Raw genomic sequence first — 18,376 nt, 5'->3', positions numbered from 1 at the left:
CTTTCACCACAGAGAATTAAACAAGGCACTGACAACAGGCCTACAGTTATTACTGGTTCAGTGGGAAGCTTTGGAGGTGACTTTGGCATTCTAAGAAATAATGAAGAAATTCTTTATAAGCTTAAATTGTTGCCTTATAAGGTTCCATTTCTGAAGGTTCCTCTTTCCTTTGTTAGATAAAAGATAAGTATTTTCAATCAGGAGTGGGAATTCTCCATTTTTTGTAAACAAGGTATAGTCATTTTAAAAGAAAAACATGCTATCAATCTATCAACATCATGGAAATACAAACTGCAAGAACATGACTCATTTCTGAATCAGGATATCTTTGCCTATGAGTAGTTGAAAATGCAACTCAAAAATAACAATAGAGAAAAGTTATTATTTTCTAGTAAGAAGGCCAGAAGCATGAACACTCCAGAGTTGGTTAATTCAGGGCCTTAGTGATGTCACAAAGGGTCCAGATTCTATGCCTCTGCTGGAGCCTCTTCCATGTGTTGGCCTAGACCACAAATGGAAATCCTCTCATGGTGGCAAGATGGCTGCAGCAATTTCAAGCATCGCATTCAGACTTGGCAACATTTAGAAGAGATCATCTCTTCCTGTGAACTCTTGAAGAGTGAGAAAGTCCTTCTAAGAAGCCTTCCAAAAGATGCTCCTCACCTCTTGTTCATCAGACTTGCATCACCTACACCATCTAAACCACATGGGGAAGGGAAATGGGACACCCCTGACTGACTTAAACCAATTGCAATTTAATTTTTGGGTCTGGTGTTGGAATTGGGACCAGCCTCTTGTGAAATAGTGGCCATTGACAGGGGCATGAATAGATTTTGGGAGGTGGGGAGTGGGAGGGGTAATAAATAGTACTTGCTACAATATAGTAGTTAGATTTTAAGCTATATCCCAGTGTTAGAAATTGGAACGAAGAATCCATTTTTGTATATATGCATCTTTATAAATGCCTGAAGTTCTTTAGAATGCAGTTTTGATAAGCAATTTATGTGAAATATAATAGGAATAATTTGGTAATCAAAAAATATGAAGCAGATTTAATTAACTTTGAAATGCTTTTTAAAATAGTAAATGTTTCTAACATTTTATAAAACTATCCAAATATAATGAGTTTCTTAGAAAAGCATTCACCATTTTTGCATTTACGTTTCTTTTTAGCACTAGCAGGTAAACTCTCTATACAAGATTTATTTGGTCTTTGTCACTTTAATTTTCCACTAATCAATTTCTCTATTAAATTATGGATGCAATTAAGAATGTATTTAAAAACTAAACTTAATCATTCCCTTTTTCTAATTTTAATTTATTTCTGTATTTTTTCCCAAGCATAGTAATGATTACAGGCCATGTTCAAAGCAATAGCAATTCCTATTTACTCAATAATGCCCATAGAAAGCTGAAAGTGTTCTGGAATGTAATTTGGGGACATGAAAGAGATCAGCATCTAATGTCATCATGTCATTTGTTACACTTATAGACAGACAAGTAGGATAGGTAATAATGTAACAAATAAACCACTCCCAAATCTCAGAAAGGTTTACTTTTTGCTCATGCCACATACCCACAGAAGTTTGACAGAGTTCTCTAGACTAGAGGACTCTGCTCATGTTAGTGACTCAGAGACTCAGGTTGATGGAGCAGCCACCATTTCAAATGTGCCACAGTGAAAGGCGGGCTTTTGGGGAATCTTCATGCCAACAATTACATGTTTTGTCCAGAAGCTAAACATGTACTCCTGCTCACATTTCATTAGTCAGAACCAATTACGTGGTACCCCAACCCACAGGAGCCAAGAAGTATGATCCTACCAGGTCCCTGGGAGACGGAGAGCCAGCCACACTGGTGAGTAGCACTTTTGACAATTGCAAAGATGTATCAGTGTGAATCACTGCCTTTTGGTAGAAGAGGAGACAAGTCCCAAAGCAAGAATTAGTTTTCAGTTGTTATAAACAAAACGGAGATGTTTCAGTTAGGGTGGTGCTTTAGATCCTGGTGTTATTACAAATAACAGCTTCACAGAGGAGACAAATTCCGGTCTCCTGGCTTTGAACTCTGATATGGCTTTACCCTCATGTTTTAGGTAAAATGTAGTCTTTTCCAAATCCACTATGCTGTTCCATCATGCAAGGGTGGTATTAAGCAAGCAATCCTTCGAGTGTTATTTCCAGCTACCCAGTTGAATTTGCTCTTCACTTTCTGTTTATGGATCTTCTGTTCATATTGCTTTGATATCACAGATTGTCAGGTTTTCAATTGTAAACATTGGGTCACCTCCATTTATTTGGCATGAAGGGTGATTCATTCCAAAAAGAACTTAAAACGTTTATGGCTGATGTTGAGCATTGTGGTCACGCCTGCGTGAGCACAGTGAACACGCACATTTCATCAGCTTAGTTAGATGTGGAGTCTGAATCCTCCAGCCATCTCTCTCTCTTGAGCACGCTAAGCAAATCCATGGGCTCCTTAATAAATTGGGCTTCAAGACAAGATTGGCGATAGAGGAAGTGTCTCATGTGGTGGGAAATAAGAGGTGAAGTCCAGTCACTCTTCTCTATCGGCATTAAATGATAACACCCAAGTAGTTGAATGCACATTTTATTCTAGGCTCTTTAGTAGTTGCAATATATATATATTGCCAATCCTCAGAACAAATAGAATGAGTTGACTGGTATTGTCCCTATTTTCACAAGAGGAAACTGAGTCTCAGAAGAACTCAGTCCATGTTCAAACAGCTACTCAGTATCTCCAACTGTTATCAAACTTTGAGAATTTAGGCTCAATTTTATTTTGTTAAACTGTCCAGTTTTTTTATTTCCTAAGGATGTTATCGGTACCTGTAAGTTTTTAATAGTAACTCAATGCTTTCTATTTTGTGTAATACTGGTTTAAGTATACCTTTAAAATCTGCCCAGTATACCATAAACCTCTCCAAAAATCTCTGCATGATTATAGACCTAACTCTCGTGGCTTAGCAGGTATTCAGAAAATGCTTGTGAATGAATGAATGAATGCATGTGAGGCTTACATGGCTGGCTGAAAGCTACTACCTGCCTCGTGTGGGCAGGTCTAGACCAATGAGGCTGGCTTGAACTCCAAGGCCAATTTGTCATCAGTGTGTCTATACAAGCAGAATTAGCTATCTGTTCTTTTCACCTAAGTAGAAGCAAAAATTTTTAGGATGAGTTTTCATGCCCAATTATTCAGAAAAAATGCCTGCTGATTGTAGAAAATCTAGAAGTACAGAAAAATATAAATAAGGAAATGAAAATAACTCTAAATTCCAGAGATTTGTTTTCCCAATCGTTGTTTTTAAAGGCTTTCATACACACACAATTTACATAGCTGTAATTATATATAGTATAGTAGCCTGGTTTGTCATCTTTTATTATGTCCTTTCCTATCTTTTTTTAAAAGATGCTTGTCAGTGGTCTCATACTGTCCCATCATATGGAGGGGCCATAATTTATTATTGGACATTTAGACTCTGTCATTTTTTGCTATTAAAAATAATGTCGTGATGAACATCTTTCTATATAAATCTTTGTGAGCATGACTTTCAAGGCACCATCTGTTCCTTGGAGTCCCTTGATTGGTGACACATACCTCTACTAACTGACATTTGACACGTGGAACTGAAGCTGTGCAGCTAGAACTTGTCAAGAAGACAAATAGGATAGCAGTGGCCTGTCTCACTCTCATGAAATAAAATGGATACAAGCATAATTTTGCAGGCCATTTGTTTGGTTAGAAGATTGATGCCTCATTGATTCCACACACAACGTATTCCAAAAGAATGAAGGTGACCTTAGAGAGAGCCAGCCATTTCGAATCCAATTAATCAAGCTTCAGGGTATTTGGTGCCCAACACCAACTGGAGACATCATGGTCTGTGAGATTCTCATTACTCAGAATTTGAATTGAGGAAGGGATGTGGATTAGGTTTAGCTTGTGGCTGCTCTTCTGGGTATAACAGAAGAGCTCAATCTTTAAAACTAAAGAAAGGTGATTGTGGGAGTTGCAGGCTTTTGTAGAAGGAGAAAAAAACAGTAACATATTCTAAAATTTAGAGAGCTTTACTAAAGCCTGCCAAAAAGAGGAACTCTTTAGTTAAACTTGAATGTCACCTCACCAGAGGACTGGAATTTTAAAATCATAGTCTTAGAGCTCTGCTCCTAGGATCTGTGAGATAAATAGCATTCTATCTATAAAATTCTTTAAATGGAGGTCTCATTTATTTTGTCAATATCTGGCAGAATCAACAAAAATTACAATCCATATTTAAAAAAAAGACCTGAATTGGTTTCCAGTTACTTAAGCTATAAGCATGAATGGTTGGTATTCATCTCTGGTAGCCCAAGAGGATAAAGCTGTTACCTCTCATCTAGAATTTATTTAATCTTCTAGGACAGCGTTAGAGATTCTAGGTCCAAATTCCAGGTATTTAATATGTTTCAGGTTTGCTCTCTGCTTCATGATGACAATTTTATCACTAGCTCTTAACACTTGTACTAAATTGCTATATTAATATTAATATCAGAGTGAAAAATTCCACTGGTAAATGGAATGCAAATCAGCCTAATGCAAACTTTAATGGATTAGCGCACTCAAAAAATCCTTTGAAACAAAGGTAACTAAAGTGGCAAAAAGACTAACTAATCACCATTAAAAGGGAAGATTGCTACAAGTAAAAGAATAAAACACTTTAAAGCAAGCATGACTGATTTTAATCAAACAATATGAGTGTAATAGCTGGTATAAACCTTCGATTATATTATGGGGTGCAAAAAGAAAACATTTTGTTTTCCCCAATCACAGTGCTATAGGTTAAACTGTGTCTGCAAAAAAAAGATACATTAAAGTCCAAAACCCTGGTACCTGTGAATGTGACTTGATTTAGAAATAGGGTCTGTGCAGATGTAATCCAAGTAAGATGAGGCCATTAGAGTGGGCCTGAGCCGACATGAGTGCTGTCCTCACAAGACAATGCAAATTTGGGTAGACAGATGTGCACAGAAGGAAGACGATGAAGACAGCCAAGTGATTATGGAGGCGGAGACTGGAGTGATGCATCTCCAAGCCAAGGAATGCCAAGGATTTCTGACAAACACCAAAACCCAGAAAAGGCAAAGAAGAATTCTATCCCACAGATTTCCGAGAACATGGCACTGCTGACACATTAATTTCAGATTTCTTCACTGTGAGACAATATATTTCCTTGTTTTAAGTCATGCAGTTTGTGGTACTTTGTTATGTCAGTCCTAGAAAACTAATGCCATGCTCACAGCTTTCACTATGTTCTGCCAAATTCCGGTTTTCTCATGCTTCATGTCTGGGACAGGCCATGTAGATTTATGGTCAGTTTCTGTTTTCAAAAGTTGGTCCAGTTTAAGTCTCTACTGTCATATCCAATTTACATCTTATCTCTTTCTCCGCCTCCAGGGTCAGCCAGGCTTGTGGATCTGAAGACGTGGGGTCCGGAGGGTACCAGGGTTGCTCTTGTCTGTTTATAACCCCTCTGGCATCAGAGAAGTGATGGGGAGGAGCATGCCTCATTCTAGGACACTCCCCTCCCCTTGATCTGCTGGGTCTGGCTGTCTGGTATTGGAAGCAAGGAAGTGGACCCAGAAGAGATGGCAGGAGTTATTTGATGTAATAAACAGTGACGGAGCATCACCTCTGGACTTGTTCTTACTAAATCTGGTTCTATGTTATTGGTGGCTCCTGTGTTTCTTGGGGTAGTGTTTTGGTTTACCCCTACCCACTCTGTCCCCCAGAACTCCCTGTGAGAGAGGCAGCTGTGGCTCCTTTTGGTACTTTCCATAGGTTTATGTTCAAGACTCAGGATGGCCTCAGAGCTCCTGCCTTTCCTCTTCTCTGTATTCCTTCCTGCTGAGCCAGCAGTACCAAAGTTCTCCATTCCTTCCCTATGCCTTGGGATTCAGATAGAGCAAGGGCTGCACCCAGTCATGCCACACCACTCCCTGCTATGAAAATGGTGCAGGCTTCTCTTGTAAGCATCCTGCCCTCAGCACTCGCTAGGCAGGAAGTGGTCTTGTGCTCATGTAAGGGAGAACTCCACCAGTGGTATGGATCCACATCTCTGGGAACTCCTCCAGCGCCCTGCTCACCAGCGGCAGCTCTAAGATTCCACAGCATCCAGCCAGCGAGGGCAGGACCATATATCCTTGCGACCCCACACCCTACAAATGATTCTCTCGGGGCTTCAGTTGCCTAGCTTCAGTGGGTACTTTCAGCATCATCCTCCTCTTCACCAACGGGAGGAAAAGCACAGGAGAGGAGGAGGACTTTCACTATGAGCACTGCATTCATGTGGCTGCAGATCCCCATGGCTCCCCTCCCTCTGCCCATAGTCCTGCTGTATAGCCTGGAGAGGTGTGGGGCTGGTGTGAGAGTTGGGTACAGCAGTTCTGAGGAAAGTTCCTTGAATCAGTTGTTAGTGGCTTTCCTTAGGATGTGAGAGTATTTAATTCCTCTTTGCCCTCCATCTGGGGTCTTGGGAGTGCCAAAGGCTTGAGGCTTAAAAGTGTGGTCTGTACCACTCCTGTAGTGAGGAGGGAGTGGAGTGGCTTCCCTGGGAAAAAGATAGGTTACAGACTCCTAGAAAAAGAAAAGTTCCCACTCAGTTGCTGTTATACCAGGAAAATATGTTTTCTGTTTCTAGGCTTTTTCCTTTCTCATTCTTCTCCTTTGATATTACAAGATGTTTTAGATTTTGCTAACATCCTTTGATTAAGGAGATCGAAGAGGAGCTGCATTTCCTGTAAAACAGTCCAGTGTGGGTGCCACCCGGGAGCTGTAGCTCACAGCCCCCTTCCATGAGGTGGGAATCCAAATGTAAAACAGTCTAGTGTGGGTGCCACTAGGGAGCTGTAGTTCACAGCCCCCTTTCACGAGGTGGGAATCCAAATGTAAAACAGTCTAGCGTGGGTGCCACCAGGGAGCTGTAATTCATAGCCCCCTTCCACGAGGTGGGAATCCCAATGAGTTTTAGAGGAAGGGAATGTGTTTCCACTCACCTGCTTAGACATTGGCTGGCTAAGGTTTTGAGATCAATTAGTAATCAGGATTAGCTGGTTGATGATTCCATTTCTAAACTAAGTATTCTCAAATGTGATCCCCTCATGATCATCAGCAGTACTACCTGGAAAGTTGTTAGAAACACAAATTCTCAGGCTCCACCCCAGACCTACTGAACCAGAAACTGGGGGTCAGTCACAGGGATGTGTATTAACAAGAGCTTCAGGTGATTCCGAGCACACTAATATTTGAGAACTGCTCTTTCAAAGAATCTTCTCTTCTCCAATCCAAAACGACAATATGGGCGTCTACTTGACATGGCCTAAGACGAAAGATCTGACTGACTTTAAAAATTATTCCTTCAAAATTATCTTATGATTTTCCATCCATCACACACTTCAGCTTACAAGCTGAATCTTTTTTCTCCTTGCTAAGAAAATGGAATTCCAAAGTTTATTCTTAACTACTTTAAACAGGGTAATTTCCACTTGAGTGCAATCATCCTTAATGTGATGCTTATTACTATGGAATATTTGCTTGCATGAGATAAGGCTTAAGGATAGGATTCACCCTTCCCTGCATTATTTTTCCATACAATTATCACCATCAAACCTACTATATATTTTACCTGCCTGTTTTATTTTTTGTAGATCTTCTTCCACGTGAACGTGAGCTTCATGAGGGCTTTTGTCTGTTTTGTTCACTGCTGACTCCCCAGCACCTGAAACAGTACTTAGCCCATTATAGACATTCCAAAATATTTGCTGAATGAATGCATGAAGGTTCAGTTTCAAGAATGTGTTTTACAAGTTGTTGTAGATTTCCGTGTTTACTAATTCGCTGAAGGAAATTATGGTTTTTGTTCCTATTTCTACTTGTGAGGATGCTTAATACTGCAGGCTTCATAAAGTCCTTGGAAGTTCCATCATTTTAGTGCAACCTGAACAGAGGAATTTGCTAGATTGACGTGAAAGTTATTACCTAGGAGTGTGCTACAGGGGGTCATATGCTGGAACTGGATAGAGGAGGCTAAGACAGGAGAGGTAGGGGAGAGTAATTACATGAAACTAACACAAGAGAATTTGTCAGTAACTTCTGGGCCTGCCAGTCTGTTGTTTGTACAAGAATGCCCTTTTGTAGGGATTATTTTTGGATGGTAAATCTGTTTATCAGTAATTGTATTAGACCAAACACCTCCCAGGATGCAGTATTTCCACTTTTCTGTTGGCACATCTTACAGCTCCTATTTCACAGATGTTCACTGTTTTCTTACTGGTTGATGATCCCATTTTGACACAGTAGAGTTGGTGTCCACCCTTGAAGCACTGGGGCGGTAGTAGGCAGACACATTTGGAAGTGGGGGCTGCAATGAGAGAGAGAGACGGTGTGACTCACCACAGTGCTTTAGAATTTGATCTCACCTAACTTGTCCCCAGAGTGGTGAGCACCTTGGTGGCAATGAATAAGAAAGCTGGAACACAGGCGATGACTCGAAAGACCCAACCATTGTTGAAAGGAGTGATCTGGATGTAAGAGAGCAGAGTGCACTACTAAGCCAGTAAGATTCAGGAGTTGGGCTGTCTCTGACTCCTCCCTCTCACTCACTGCCCAGATCCAATCGATCCCCAAGTCCTGTCAATCCATTTCCACAATGTCTTCAGTCTGTCCTTTCTGTTCTTTTCTCATTGGCATTGACAGAATACATTTATAGTTATCATTTATTAAGCATGTACTGTGAAACCACACATCATGCCAAACACTTTATATGCTTTATTTCATTTAATCCTTACAGCAAATATATGAACTCGTGTTATCACACTAATTCTACGTGTGAGGAAACTGAGCTCAGAGATTAAGTGATTAGCCCATGGTCCCACAATTAGTAAGTGGTAGAAGCAGGTTTTAAGTCATAAATGACACACAGGCTTGAACTCCTTAACATAACTTACACCACATTTGTTGATTTCTTTCTAGAATATTCCTGGGTTATGCCTGGGAATCTGTATTTTTAATAAGCAGTAAAATTGGGTGCTTCTCTTATGAAGCTTGGTTTCAGAACCATCCAATCATTTCATAATTCACATAAAACTTGTGTTCATGAAATAGTTTTAAAACGATTATTTAGGGGCAAAGTTACCAAAGCCAAGTATATTAAATCAATTTTGAGTAAAGGGATATAGGCTCATTCATAAATACATGCATGTTTTCATCAAAGTTCAAGGTCCTCCACAGTTTGCCCTCGATATCCCTTTGCAACATTATCTTTTCTGCTCTCTCCATTCCAGGTAGATCAATTCTCTCTCTGTTTCCCCAAAAAGCCCCCAAAGGTGGTCAGTTTTTTCCTTTTGTCCATATTATCCTCTTTTTTTTGCCATACTGATGTGCTCTTTACTACTTTTTCCCTACACGTCCAGTTTCTACAAGTCGCACGTCCTCCATGAACCATTTCATAGCCACTTCACCCCCACACCGATCTTTCCTTTAACTAAACTTTGATGATGTAAATTTGTCAATACTATATCTGACATTTTTATACTTTCTTGTCAGCCAGCTTTTCATATGTCTTTCTCCCAAGACAATTATAAGTGCTCTGTTTGAGAGCTAAGATTCATCCATCTGTATGTCCCACTCAGCTCTTAACAAGGTGCTCAATTAATTGTGCTTCATCAATTGATTTCAAATTCTGAATTTCGGGGGGGGGGGCGGTATAAGTATCCAAATATAGAAGTGTATCTGATAGATCTGAGATAATTCATGTTGCCAAAATATCTGAGTTGGCCTAAAAAATCAGCAATGATGTCATTAATGAGTAGCTTCTTTTGGGTAGATGTAATTTCTTTCCCATGTGTTTCAACTGATGGGAGAAAAAAGGGAAAGGAAATGGGGAGGTGCTCATATGCATATGCTTCCTGCCCTTGGTGGGAAATACTTAATGAAAATGCATGCATTTCCTTTCTATGCCCTCTGTCAACTGGCTAAAGAAGATTGTAGTTATGGAAAGTCTTGTCCATTGCTGGAAAGGACAGGGTTTGGCAAAGGACAGGAGACTATTTCACCTCTGGAGAGGAAGTCAGTTCCCTAAGCTTCTGGAAAGACCATGGTCACTGCTCTTTTACCATAGTTATGGCTTAAATGCTCTTAGCAAGTTTATTTTCAGACTACCAGCACCCAAAGGCATTTCCCACCATCTCTACCAATTCATCCTCCAACACACAGCTCTCTTGCTTCCAGCCTTATGAAACCCTTCCAGGCCAGAAGATATTTATCTCTCTTACAGCTCTTATCACATTCTGCCTTGCATTAAAGTTCTTCATGCAATTACTTTGTAAAGTTACTTCTCCAAGTACTGTGAACAATTTGAGGATATAAAGGCCCTTTATCTTCAGACCTCTCACCATACTTGTATAGTGACTTCCACATATTGGGTACCACATGGATGTTGGCTGAGTAAATCTTCTCCTCCTGTTGGTTGATGGTGGATATTTTTGAAAGTCAGACAAAACATTTAATAGTCATAAAAATAGGCTCCTTGGGAAGCCATTTGTGTTCTAACATTTGAAAAGTGAACTTCATGTTATTTTGAAGTTTCATTTTAAACTCTTTCGTATTTCATTTTAGATAGGGAGGAAATGAGTAGCAAAGTACACAATGTAATCAAGAACACAATTTAATCAAAGTGACATTCAACTCAAAATTAATAACATCCCAACTTCCCATGAGTGGGTTGGGTATAAAATACATTTTCAGCTTTCTCTCTCTTCCTGAATGCTGTGGTTTGTACACGGATGCCGTTCTCTAGTGCTCCCCGAACAGAATTCTCTGCCCCCTTCACTTTCGCTCACCAATTAGAGGAGGCTGGCAGAGGCACACTATCTCTTTAGGGGGAAAAATACTCTCAGGTTTCTGATTGTGTGCAGAATCAAAGAATATTTTAGATAACTTAACTCTCTTCTTAAGGAAATGTTCATGTTTTAGTTGGATTATCCTAAGACATTCTGCTCACTTGAGCGATATAGGTTAAGTCTTCAAACTTTTTAGTGTTATTTTTTAGACAAACTTAGACTTCTAAAGACAGTGGGATTTAGATAGATGTACAGTAATGGGTGATAGTAAAGACAAATATTTTGATGAAATTGTAAGCTGCAGATTATTTTTCATTCAGATAGATTTGAAAAGAATAATTTGTGGGAAAATATTTAAAAAACAGAAAGAAAGTCTCTGTAATAGAGGAGTTCCATGAAGACATTTTCTCCATTATACAGAAGGAAGAATGGAAGCTAACAGCAAACACCTCCCACATACTTAGACTACACACCTATTGTGGTATAGACAGGGACCACTGTCATCCTCCCTGTTGACCAAATTCCTTTTATTTTCCATATGTATTTTTGACAGTAATGTCCTTATACTATAATTTGCAGGGAAAAAGTTTATATTTTAAATACAAAATGATATTGCATAATACTTTCAGCTCTTTTCTACCATAAATTATTAGTTCTCAGAGAGATGTCAGCTGGGTAATGGTGTTGGTCAGGCAGCCAAAAAATGAATAGTTGTATTTATCTGCAAGATGATTTAATACTGATTAGAAATGGGCAATGTATATCTCAGGCCCTGGTTTGCTGTCTCTTATGTGGAATTGTCTTGTTCAGATATGGAATGAAGTTTGGAAGCCCCAGACATTGACCTCCTGAGTTGCCAACATCAGATGGCCTGTTGACCATGCCACCTATGTCTACCCTCTGTCATGAGTTCAATCCTGCTGCCTGCCAAGGGAGTGGGATCTTGATAATCAACTTTAAGTGGATCAGGAAGGAAGTGGATTTGGGTAATAAGTCCTCTCCCCTTTTCCAGGATCAAACCGAAGATCATTGGGCTGGAATGTGAAAGAAGAATCAAGGGGAACAATAAGGTTTTTATCTTTGTTTTTGCAAAAGTAAGTGGTTTCAGCAAAAGTTAGATGTAACAATTCAAGTTTCTATTGCATACTTTGTGCCTTGATTTAAGATAAATTTTTGAAGATGTGTCACAAGGGAAATCTAGCTGCCTATTTGAGTTCTGTTAAATCCCGATATTCAACCCATATTTATGTATTATATGAAGCTTAGATGGGTTATTTCAGGGTCAAACTTCATCTTAGAGCAAATGTACTGCTGTGAAGTTTCTGCTTCTAAGAAATTCACAAATGAAATTTCAATAGCCAATATGCTTATGGAAAGTGGAAATGTAACGCTACTTCTTGAATATTAAATTGGCAGAGATATAAAGGAGTGATAACTCCAACATTTGTGAGGGTGTGGGATGGCAGTCTTTATTATATGTTGTAGAGAGAAATATAATATGGTCAAAATATTTCTGGAAAGCAGGTTAATACATTGTATCAACAAAGACTATATTTTAAAATAATATTTAACTAGAAATTCCATTTTCTGAGGTATATCTTAAGGAAATAATCTTAGATTATAGATTTATCTGTGATAAATTTGTCTATTACAACACTGTTTATAATAGTAAAATATTGGGAAAAATCTAAATGCCTAAAAGAAGATTGGTTAAATAAATCACAGAATGTCCACATGGGCCTTTGTAGACATGGAAAATTATGTGGCAGAATAATATATGACAACATGGAAATAGTTTCAGAAATAGTTTCATGATATATTAAGCAAAAAGCAGCAATACATAAAATAGAATATAGAGTATGATCTTATTTTATTTTTTTTTAATTTGTAATATAATCGGGGCCACTCTTGAGGTGTGTGAGGCCCCAGGGAAAAATTTTTTATGTGATGCCTCGCTATATAACCAGTTAAAGTCACTCTGAATTAGTGTCAGCACCATAGTAGCAGTCCAATCTCAAGCAATCTTAAGAAAAAAATACCCTGCTGGCTGGTGGCTCACAGGCTGCTCTCTGGGTATGAAGGTCTAAATCTGAGCCAGGATGACTCTATAGGTGGACTCACAGAGCTCCTTGGAGCATCTGGTTGACCTCATGCATAGCCAGAGAGAGAAGCAGTAGAGGATCAGAGAATGTTCCATGAGGGAACTGAGGCCAAGAGCAACCCTGTTTGAAGTCAGGGTGTCCCGCCTGAATAATACTGTCAGCCTTAGCTGGTCCCAGGCACTGCAAGAGGACTTAAAAAAACATTGAGGAAGATACTTCCAGCAATCGGTTCCATGAGGAACCCAGCCCAGGATCAGGGCGCTCTACCTATGCTGGCCCCAGCTGGTCTCAACTGCCAGAGAAAAACTTAGACAATTTTGATGAAGTTCCTCCAAATTTGGGGGTGAGAAGAGTGCCTGAAGCACGAGCTTGGGACGAATGCTCTTCTTACTGGGGTCTAAGGGTGGTACGGATTATATATGCATAGAAAAAAGATCAGGAAGATTTACACCAAAATTGTTCGTTATTTCCAATTGTGGGTAGGTTATATTTTTCCTTTCTCTTTAAATAATTTTATAAATTTTTTTACAATGAAAAAGAATTATCTTTCATTAAGGAAGGGTTATTTTTAATAAAGAGTGTATAAATGTAAGTAAGATATATCAGCTGAGATGAAGGTTAAGTGAGAGTATTTCTAGTGTGTGGTCACCACTGGAGCTTACCTGAACATTTTTCCCAGTCGTAACAGGTGTCGTAGCCACAGGATTCTTTCTTTGTGCTATTGGATGAAAGTTTTGTCCTTTCAAGACCCCATTGCAGCTGTGGACCATCTTGGCAGGAACCAACATGTAGAAAATGGAGTTGCTGATAATTTAAACATTTCTTGGCCAAAAACTTACAAGTGGGTGAAGTAAAGTAATGATCGGAGTCTGTATCAAACACACAGAGATCTTCTGAATAATGGCTGCCCAAGAGATGAAAGCAAGCGTTTATACATGAAGACCAGAAAAAAAGAGACAGCGTGTAGCCAATTTAGTATGTTAACAGCCAGTTTTCTTCTCCCTGCTTTTTTCCCTCCTGATTTCTCTTCTTTCAGTTCCTCATTTCAACTTGCCTGCGCTGGGATTCATCTTTCTAAATTTCTCTTAATCTTGATATTATTCCTAATTGCCTTCAAATTAGTCTGAATTCTCAAATTCTGGTAATCAAAATCTTCCATAAATAGACTCCAATCAACTTTCTTTTCTCGACTTATTTTCCCATCCTCCTTAATCCCTCTTTATCACTTGACAATTGTATTGATAATTTTCTAAACTGCTAAGATTACTCTTGCTTTGCTGCCATCTCATGCCCTGCTCAATCAGCATTGCGTTCTTTCCTCTGCCTATCTGTGTCCACTTCAATTCTTGGCTACACTGTGAATCTAACCCTGATCAACCTAGCCCACAGAAAGATGCGCCTCCTCTGAACTCTATCACACTCATTGATTGCAACCCCAGAGTCTTATATCATTATATAGCTTTGCAAATGTGTTTGTATGGTGGTTAAGAGCATGAGCTTTTAAGTCATTCTCTGGGTAATTTGCTTACTCTCTTAATCTTAATCTCTCTAAATACCTACTCCCAAGAGGTAACCAGTGGCCACAGCCCTTCTCTTGCTGAGAGGACAAGAGCTCCTTGATTGCTCCAAATTTGAGTTTCTTCTCTGATGTCAATTGTAGAGTTAACAATTAGTGCACCAGTGTGTAAAATTATTTCCAGGAACTAGAGCCCATAGCTGAGAAGAAAAGGTTCTAAATTCAGAGAACTTAAACTATAGGGCCAGCCACTCCCATAAACACCTTCGATGCTGTATAAAAGAGAACTGAGGACTATAGAAAGAGGCCAGAGAGGTAGGAAAGAGCTGAAATGCAGACGTTCCAGAGGACAGTCTGTATTCTCAGACTTGGTATTGTGAAGATCAAGAAAGAAGTTTCCTCTTTGTTAAATGAACAATGTGAATGTTGTAAGTACTCCTCAGAAGGCCATCTGCTGAATGAGGAGACTCCAGCAGCAAGAAGCTACGTGGTGGGCCACCTGTGCTGAATGCTGAGAAAAGTAGATAGAACCACCTTTGGGCTGAATTACATCAATGGAATTATACAGGAAAACACCCTGTGATGTTCTCCAAAATGAATAAATAAATGTGTCCCTGCAAGCAATTGTTCATCTGCAGCACAGAGGAACATGATAGCCAATCAGTGTTAAAAGTGATATATAACAATTGGGTGGCGTCTGTTGGCTTTGAAGGAGGGCAGAATAAGCCGCCCCCAAATATGCCACTTTGGCATATTGATTATTTTGAATTAAAGTTACCTAAGGAACAGCCAGTGTAAGAAAGACTCTCTGATCCTCCTTTGTTTCCCTAAAAGCAGGAAATAAATCTCCTTTGTGGAATCAGTCTCCCTATACCGGAATGGTAGAAGGCACCCTTATTGCCTGAGATAGAGAATTCAAGGCCAAGAAGAATGTGTAAACAAACTTTGTTACTTCTTCATTAATTTACTACCCCAGGCCCTAAATCCTTTATTTTCTCAAATCTTAACAAATAATTGTTTCTGTGTCTACAAGGTATAAAAGCTGCCTGCTTTGGTCACTTCTTTGAGTCTCATATCTTTGGGGCTTCTGTGCACATGAAACTAAATTTGTTTTTCTCCTGTTAATCTGTCTTATGTCAAATTAATTACTAGACCAGCCAAAGAACCTAAAAGAGAAGAGGGAAAAAGTTTTCCTCTTCCACAGCTTCCTAACCCAATGCCATTCTTTCTCCTCCACAGTAATTTAACTCTAACTTTATTTAAAATGCCTACGTAGCCAGCCAAGAAACTGCATCTCATAGCCTCCCTTGCAGGTACATGTAGCCATGTGAATAAGAGAAGGTTAATAGATGGAAGCAAGTGATGGGTCTTCCAAGAGCTCTTCTTAGAAAGACAGGATGTGTCCATTTTTAGTCTTCCTTCCTTCCTGTTCCAGCAGAGCAATCTTGGACCTTGAACTAACTTTAGGGATGGGAGAACAGACAGCACAAAGGAGTCTCAGTCCTGTCTGCAATGAGAGAATCGCCATACTAGCCCTAGCTGCTTACCTCTGCATTTATTTTGTGAGACAGAGAAACAAAATTTGATCTTTAGCTAATGCTAGTTTGGCTTAAATTTGGCTGAAAGTAGCCCTTAAATTAATAAGCGCCCTCGACAGTCCCGGGTTTGTTTATGTAAAGAAGGGGCAGTTACAACAAAGAGGAGATAGCCATCTAGTCATGGCAGTCACAAGAGAATATATCATTTTTTTCTTCATGCTTCAGGATCTCTACCCCAACATGAAATAATAGACTGAAAAAGGGGTGTGTGTGTTTGTGAAGTCCACACTTACACTACTTTCTGTACTGCAAGTTTTTGGAATTACAACCTTCCCTAAACTTAGAGGGAAGAGGAAGGCTTCAAGATGATTGAGTCTGAAGTTTTCAAATGGCCGGGAATAAGTCTTTATAACCAAACTGAGACTGTGTTGATAAACAAAAGCCATGCAAACTTAGGGAATTGAGCTGAGAGATAATTAAGAAACCTTGCTACCTAGTGGGGAAGAAGGAATTCAATAGAGCACAAGGCATATCAGTTACGTGAAAAATTAATATGTTTTTTGTTTGTGCGTCAAGAAGCTCAGCTTCTCCATCAAGCTGGTTACACTACACTGGTTTTCCAATTTCCAAATAAGTCCACAGAGTATCTCTTACCTACAATCTTCTTCTGGAGACATGCAAACACATTCAGATCCCAACTGTTTTTGTCCTGGCTGACAACGGCCCTTTAATTTTGTCAGAATATCTGAAACAAAAGAAAAGGGAGTGAAGAACAGTGCACAGCATAGATTCCAAGAGATAAGCTTGAATTTAGGAGAAAAAGCAATAGTGAAAGCTTCTCATGTATCTCCTGGAGTTAGTGCCTTTGTTTGGCTTTTCCAAATAACGCTGTCTTGAAATATTCCATCTGGAAGGTCCTTTCTAGGTCTCATGAGCTGTCATTTTCCAACCTAAAATTCCTGCTAAGTTCAGATAACTGAAGAAAATGGAATTAGTGAAAGTTTTGTTTATTCATCTTTCAAATATTTACTGAACAACTACGATATTCCCAGCACTGCAGTAGGTTCTGGGGATAGTGGATTGAGCAAAATTTGACCCAGATTCTGTGCTCACAGAACTTATAGTCTGTAATACTAATACAAAGAGAAGTGCTGTCATTATTAGTGCTATTAAAGAGAAAGCATATAATCAAGACAATTGATGTAGCTAGGAAGGTTAGGAATGGTAAAAATGGGAAGAGAAAAGAGAGTGTTCAAAGCAAAGGAAACATCAGGCATAAAGTGCTCTGAAGAGAGGCAGCATGTGACTTTTCTGGAACTGAAAGAAAGCCGGTGAGGTTAAAGCACAGGAAAGTAAGATCATTTTGGCCAGAGAGGTGGGTGTGTGGCAGGCTGTGCAGGGTCTTAAGTGGCTTTTGAACAACTTTTGTCTTTATTTTATCAGCAGTGGAATGTCTTTGGTAGGTTTTAAGCAGTGGGTGGTGTGACAAAATCAGGTCTGCATTTTGAAAAAGAAATTAATTCTGGCTTCTGTGTGGAGAGTAGATTTGGATGGGCGTGGTAGTCAAGAGGATTATGGGTAGACAATCTGATGATAATTTGGACCAAAGTGCCAGAGATGAATATGGAAAGAAGTCGATAAATTTGAGACATATTTAGCAGGTAAAATGGAGGCTACTGCATATTGTGGGTAAGTTATGAAAGTTGTAAAATATGATTCTTAGGTTTCTGGTTTGCATAAGACAATGAATATTAGTGGCTTAACTGAAATAGAAAATATTAGAAGATGCTTAGCTTTAGGGAGGGGAGAGTGATGACTCAAAATCTCCTTTCTGCATTGAATTTATAGTATCTTTAAGACACTCAAACAAAATAGATATATAGGAATTTGGATATTCAGGTCTAAGCTCAGTGAAGAAGTCTGTGCTAAAGATTTAAATTTGTTATTAGTCTATGGAGGATCATTGAATGTGGGTATGGATGAGATTCCCCAGCAGGAGAGTGTAGCATAAGGTGAGGAGACAGATCTGAGCCTTGAGGAACTCCAACACCTAATGTCTAAGCACAAGGAGGACCCTGCCAAAACTAGAGGGCAATAGCCAGAGAGGTAGAAGCTACACAAGACGATGTTGTATATTGGAAGCCATGGAAAGAAAGTATATGCAGAAGAAGGTCAACACTATTGAATGTTGCTGAGATGTCAAAGGAGATGAGGACCAAAATAATGTCCATTACATTTAGCAATATGGATGTCAGTGACAGCAATCATGTAAATGGTTTTTGGAGGGTAATGGCTTGAAAATCAGATTTTCTTATAAGAAGAATC

The 18,376-nt window shown here is 39.3% G+C and overlaps 1 protein-coding gene across 3 annotated transcripts in view; it reads right to left on the bottom strand.

Annotated features, from left to right (window-relative positions):
- Positions 1-1,302: 1,302 nt before the first annotated feature.
- C6 (complement C6) overlaps positions 1,303-18,376 on the bottom strand; it is a 62,232-nt gene continuing 45,158 nt past the window's right edge. For all 3 annotated transcript variants that reach the window (XM_008537127.2, XM_008537126.2, XM_070586901.1), the window contains exons 16-18: positions 16,706-16,796; positions 13,660-13,901; positions 1,303-8,416 (exon numbers count right to left, since the gene is read on the bottom strand). In XM_008537127.2, the coding sequence (XP_008535349.2) occupies positions 8,235-8,416; positions 13,660-13,901; positions 16,706-16,796 (515 nt within the window). In that variant the 3' untranslated portion in view covers positions 1,303-8,234. The remainder of the gene's footprint in view (positions 8,417-13,659; positions 13,902-16,705; positions 16,797-18,376) is intronic.

Source organism: Equus przewalskii, chromosome 20 (assembly GCF_037783145.1).
Source record: "Equus przewalskii isolate Varuska chromosome 20, EquPr2, whole genome shotgun sequence".
Taxonomy (NCBI): Eukaryota; Metazoa; Chordata; class Mammalia; order Perissodactyla; family Equidae; genus Equus; species Equus przewalskii.
This window is presented reverse-complemented; position numbering and strand designations above follow the sequence as displayed.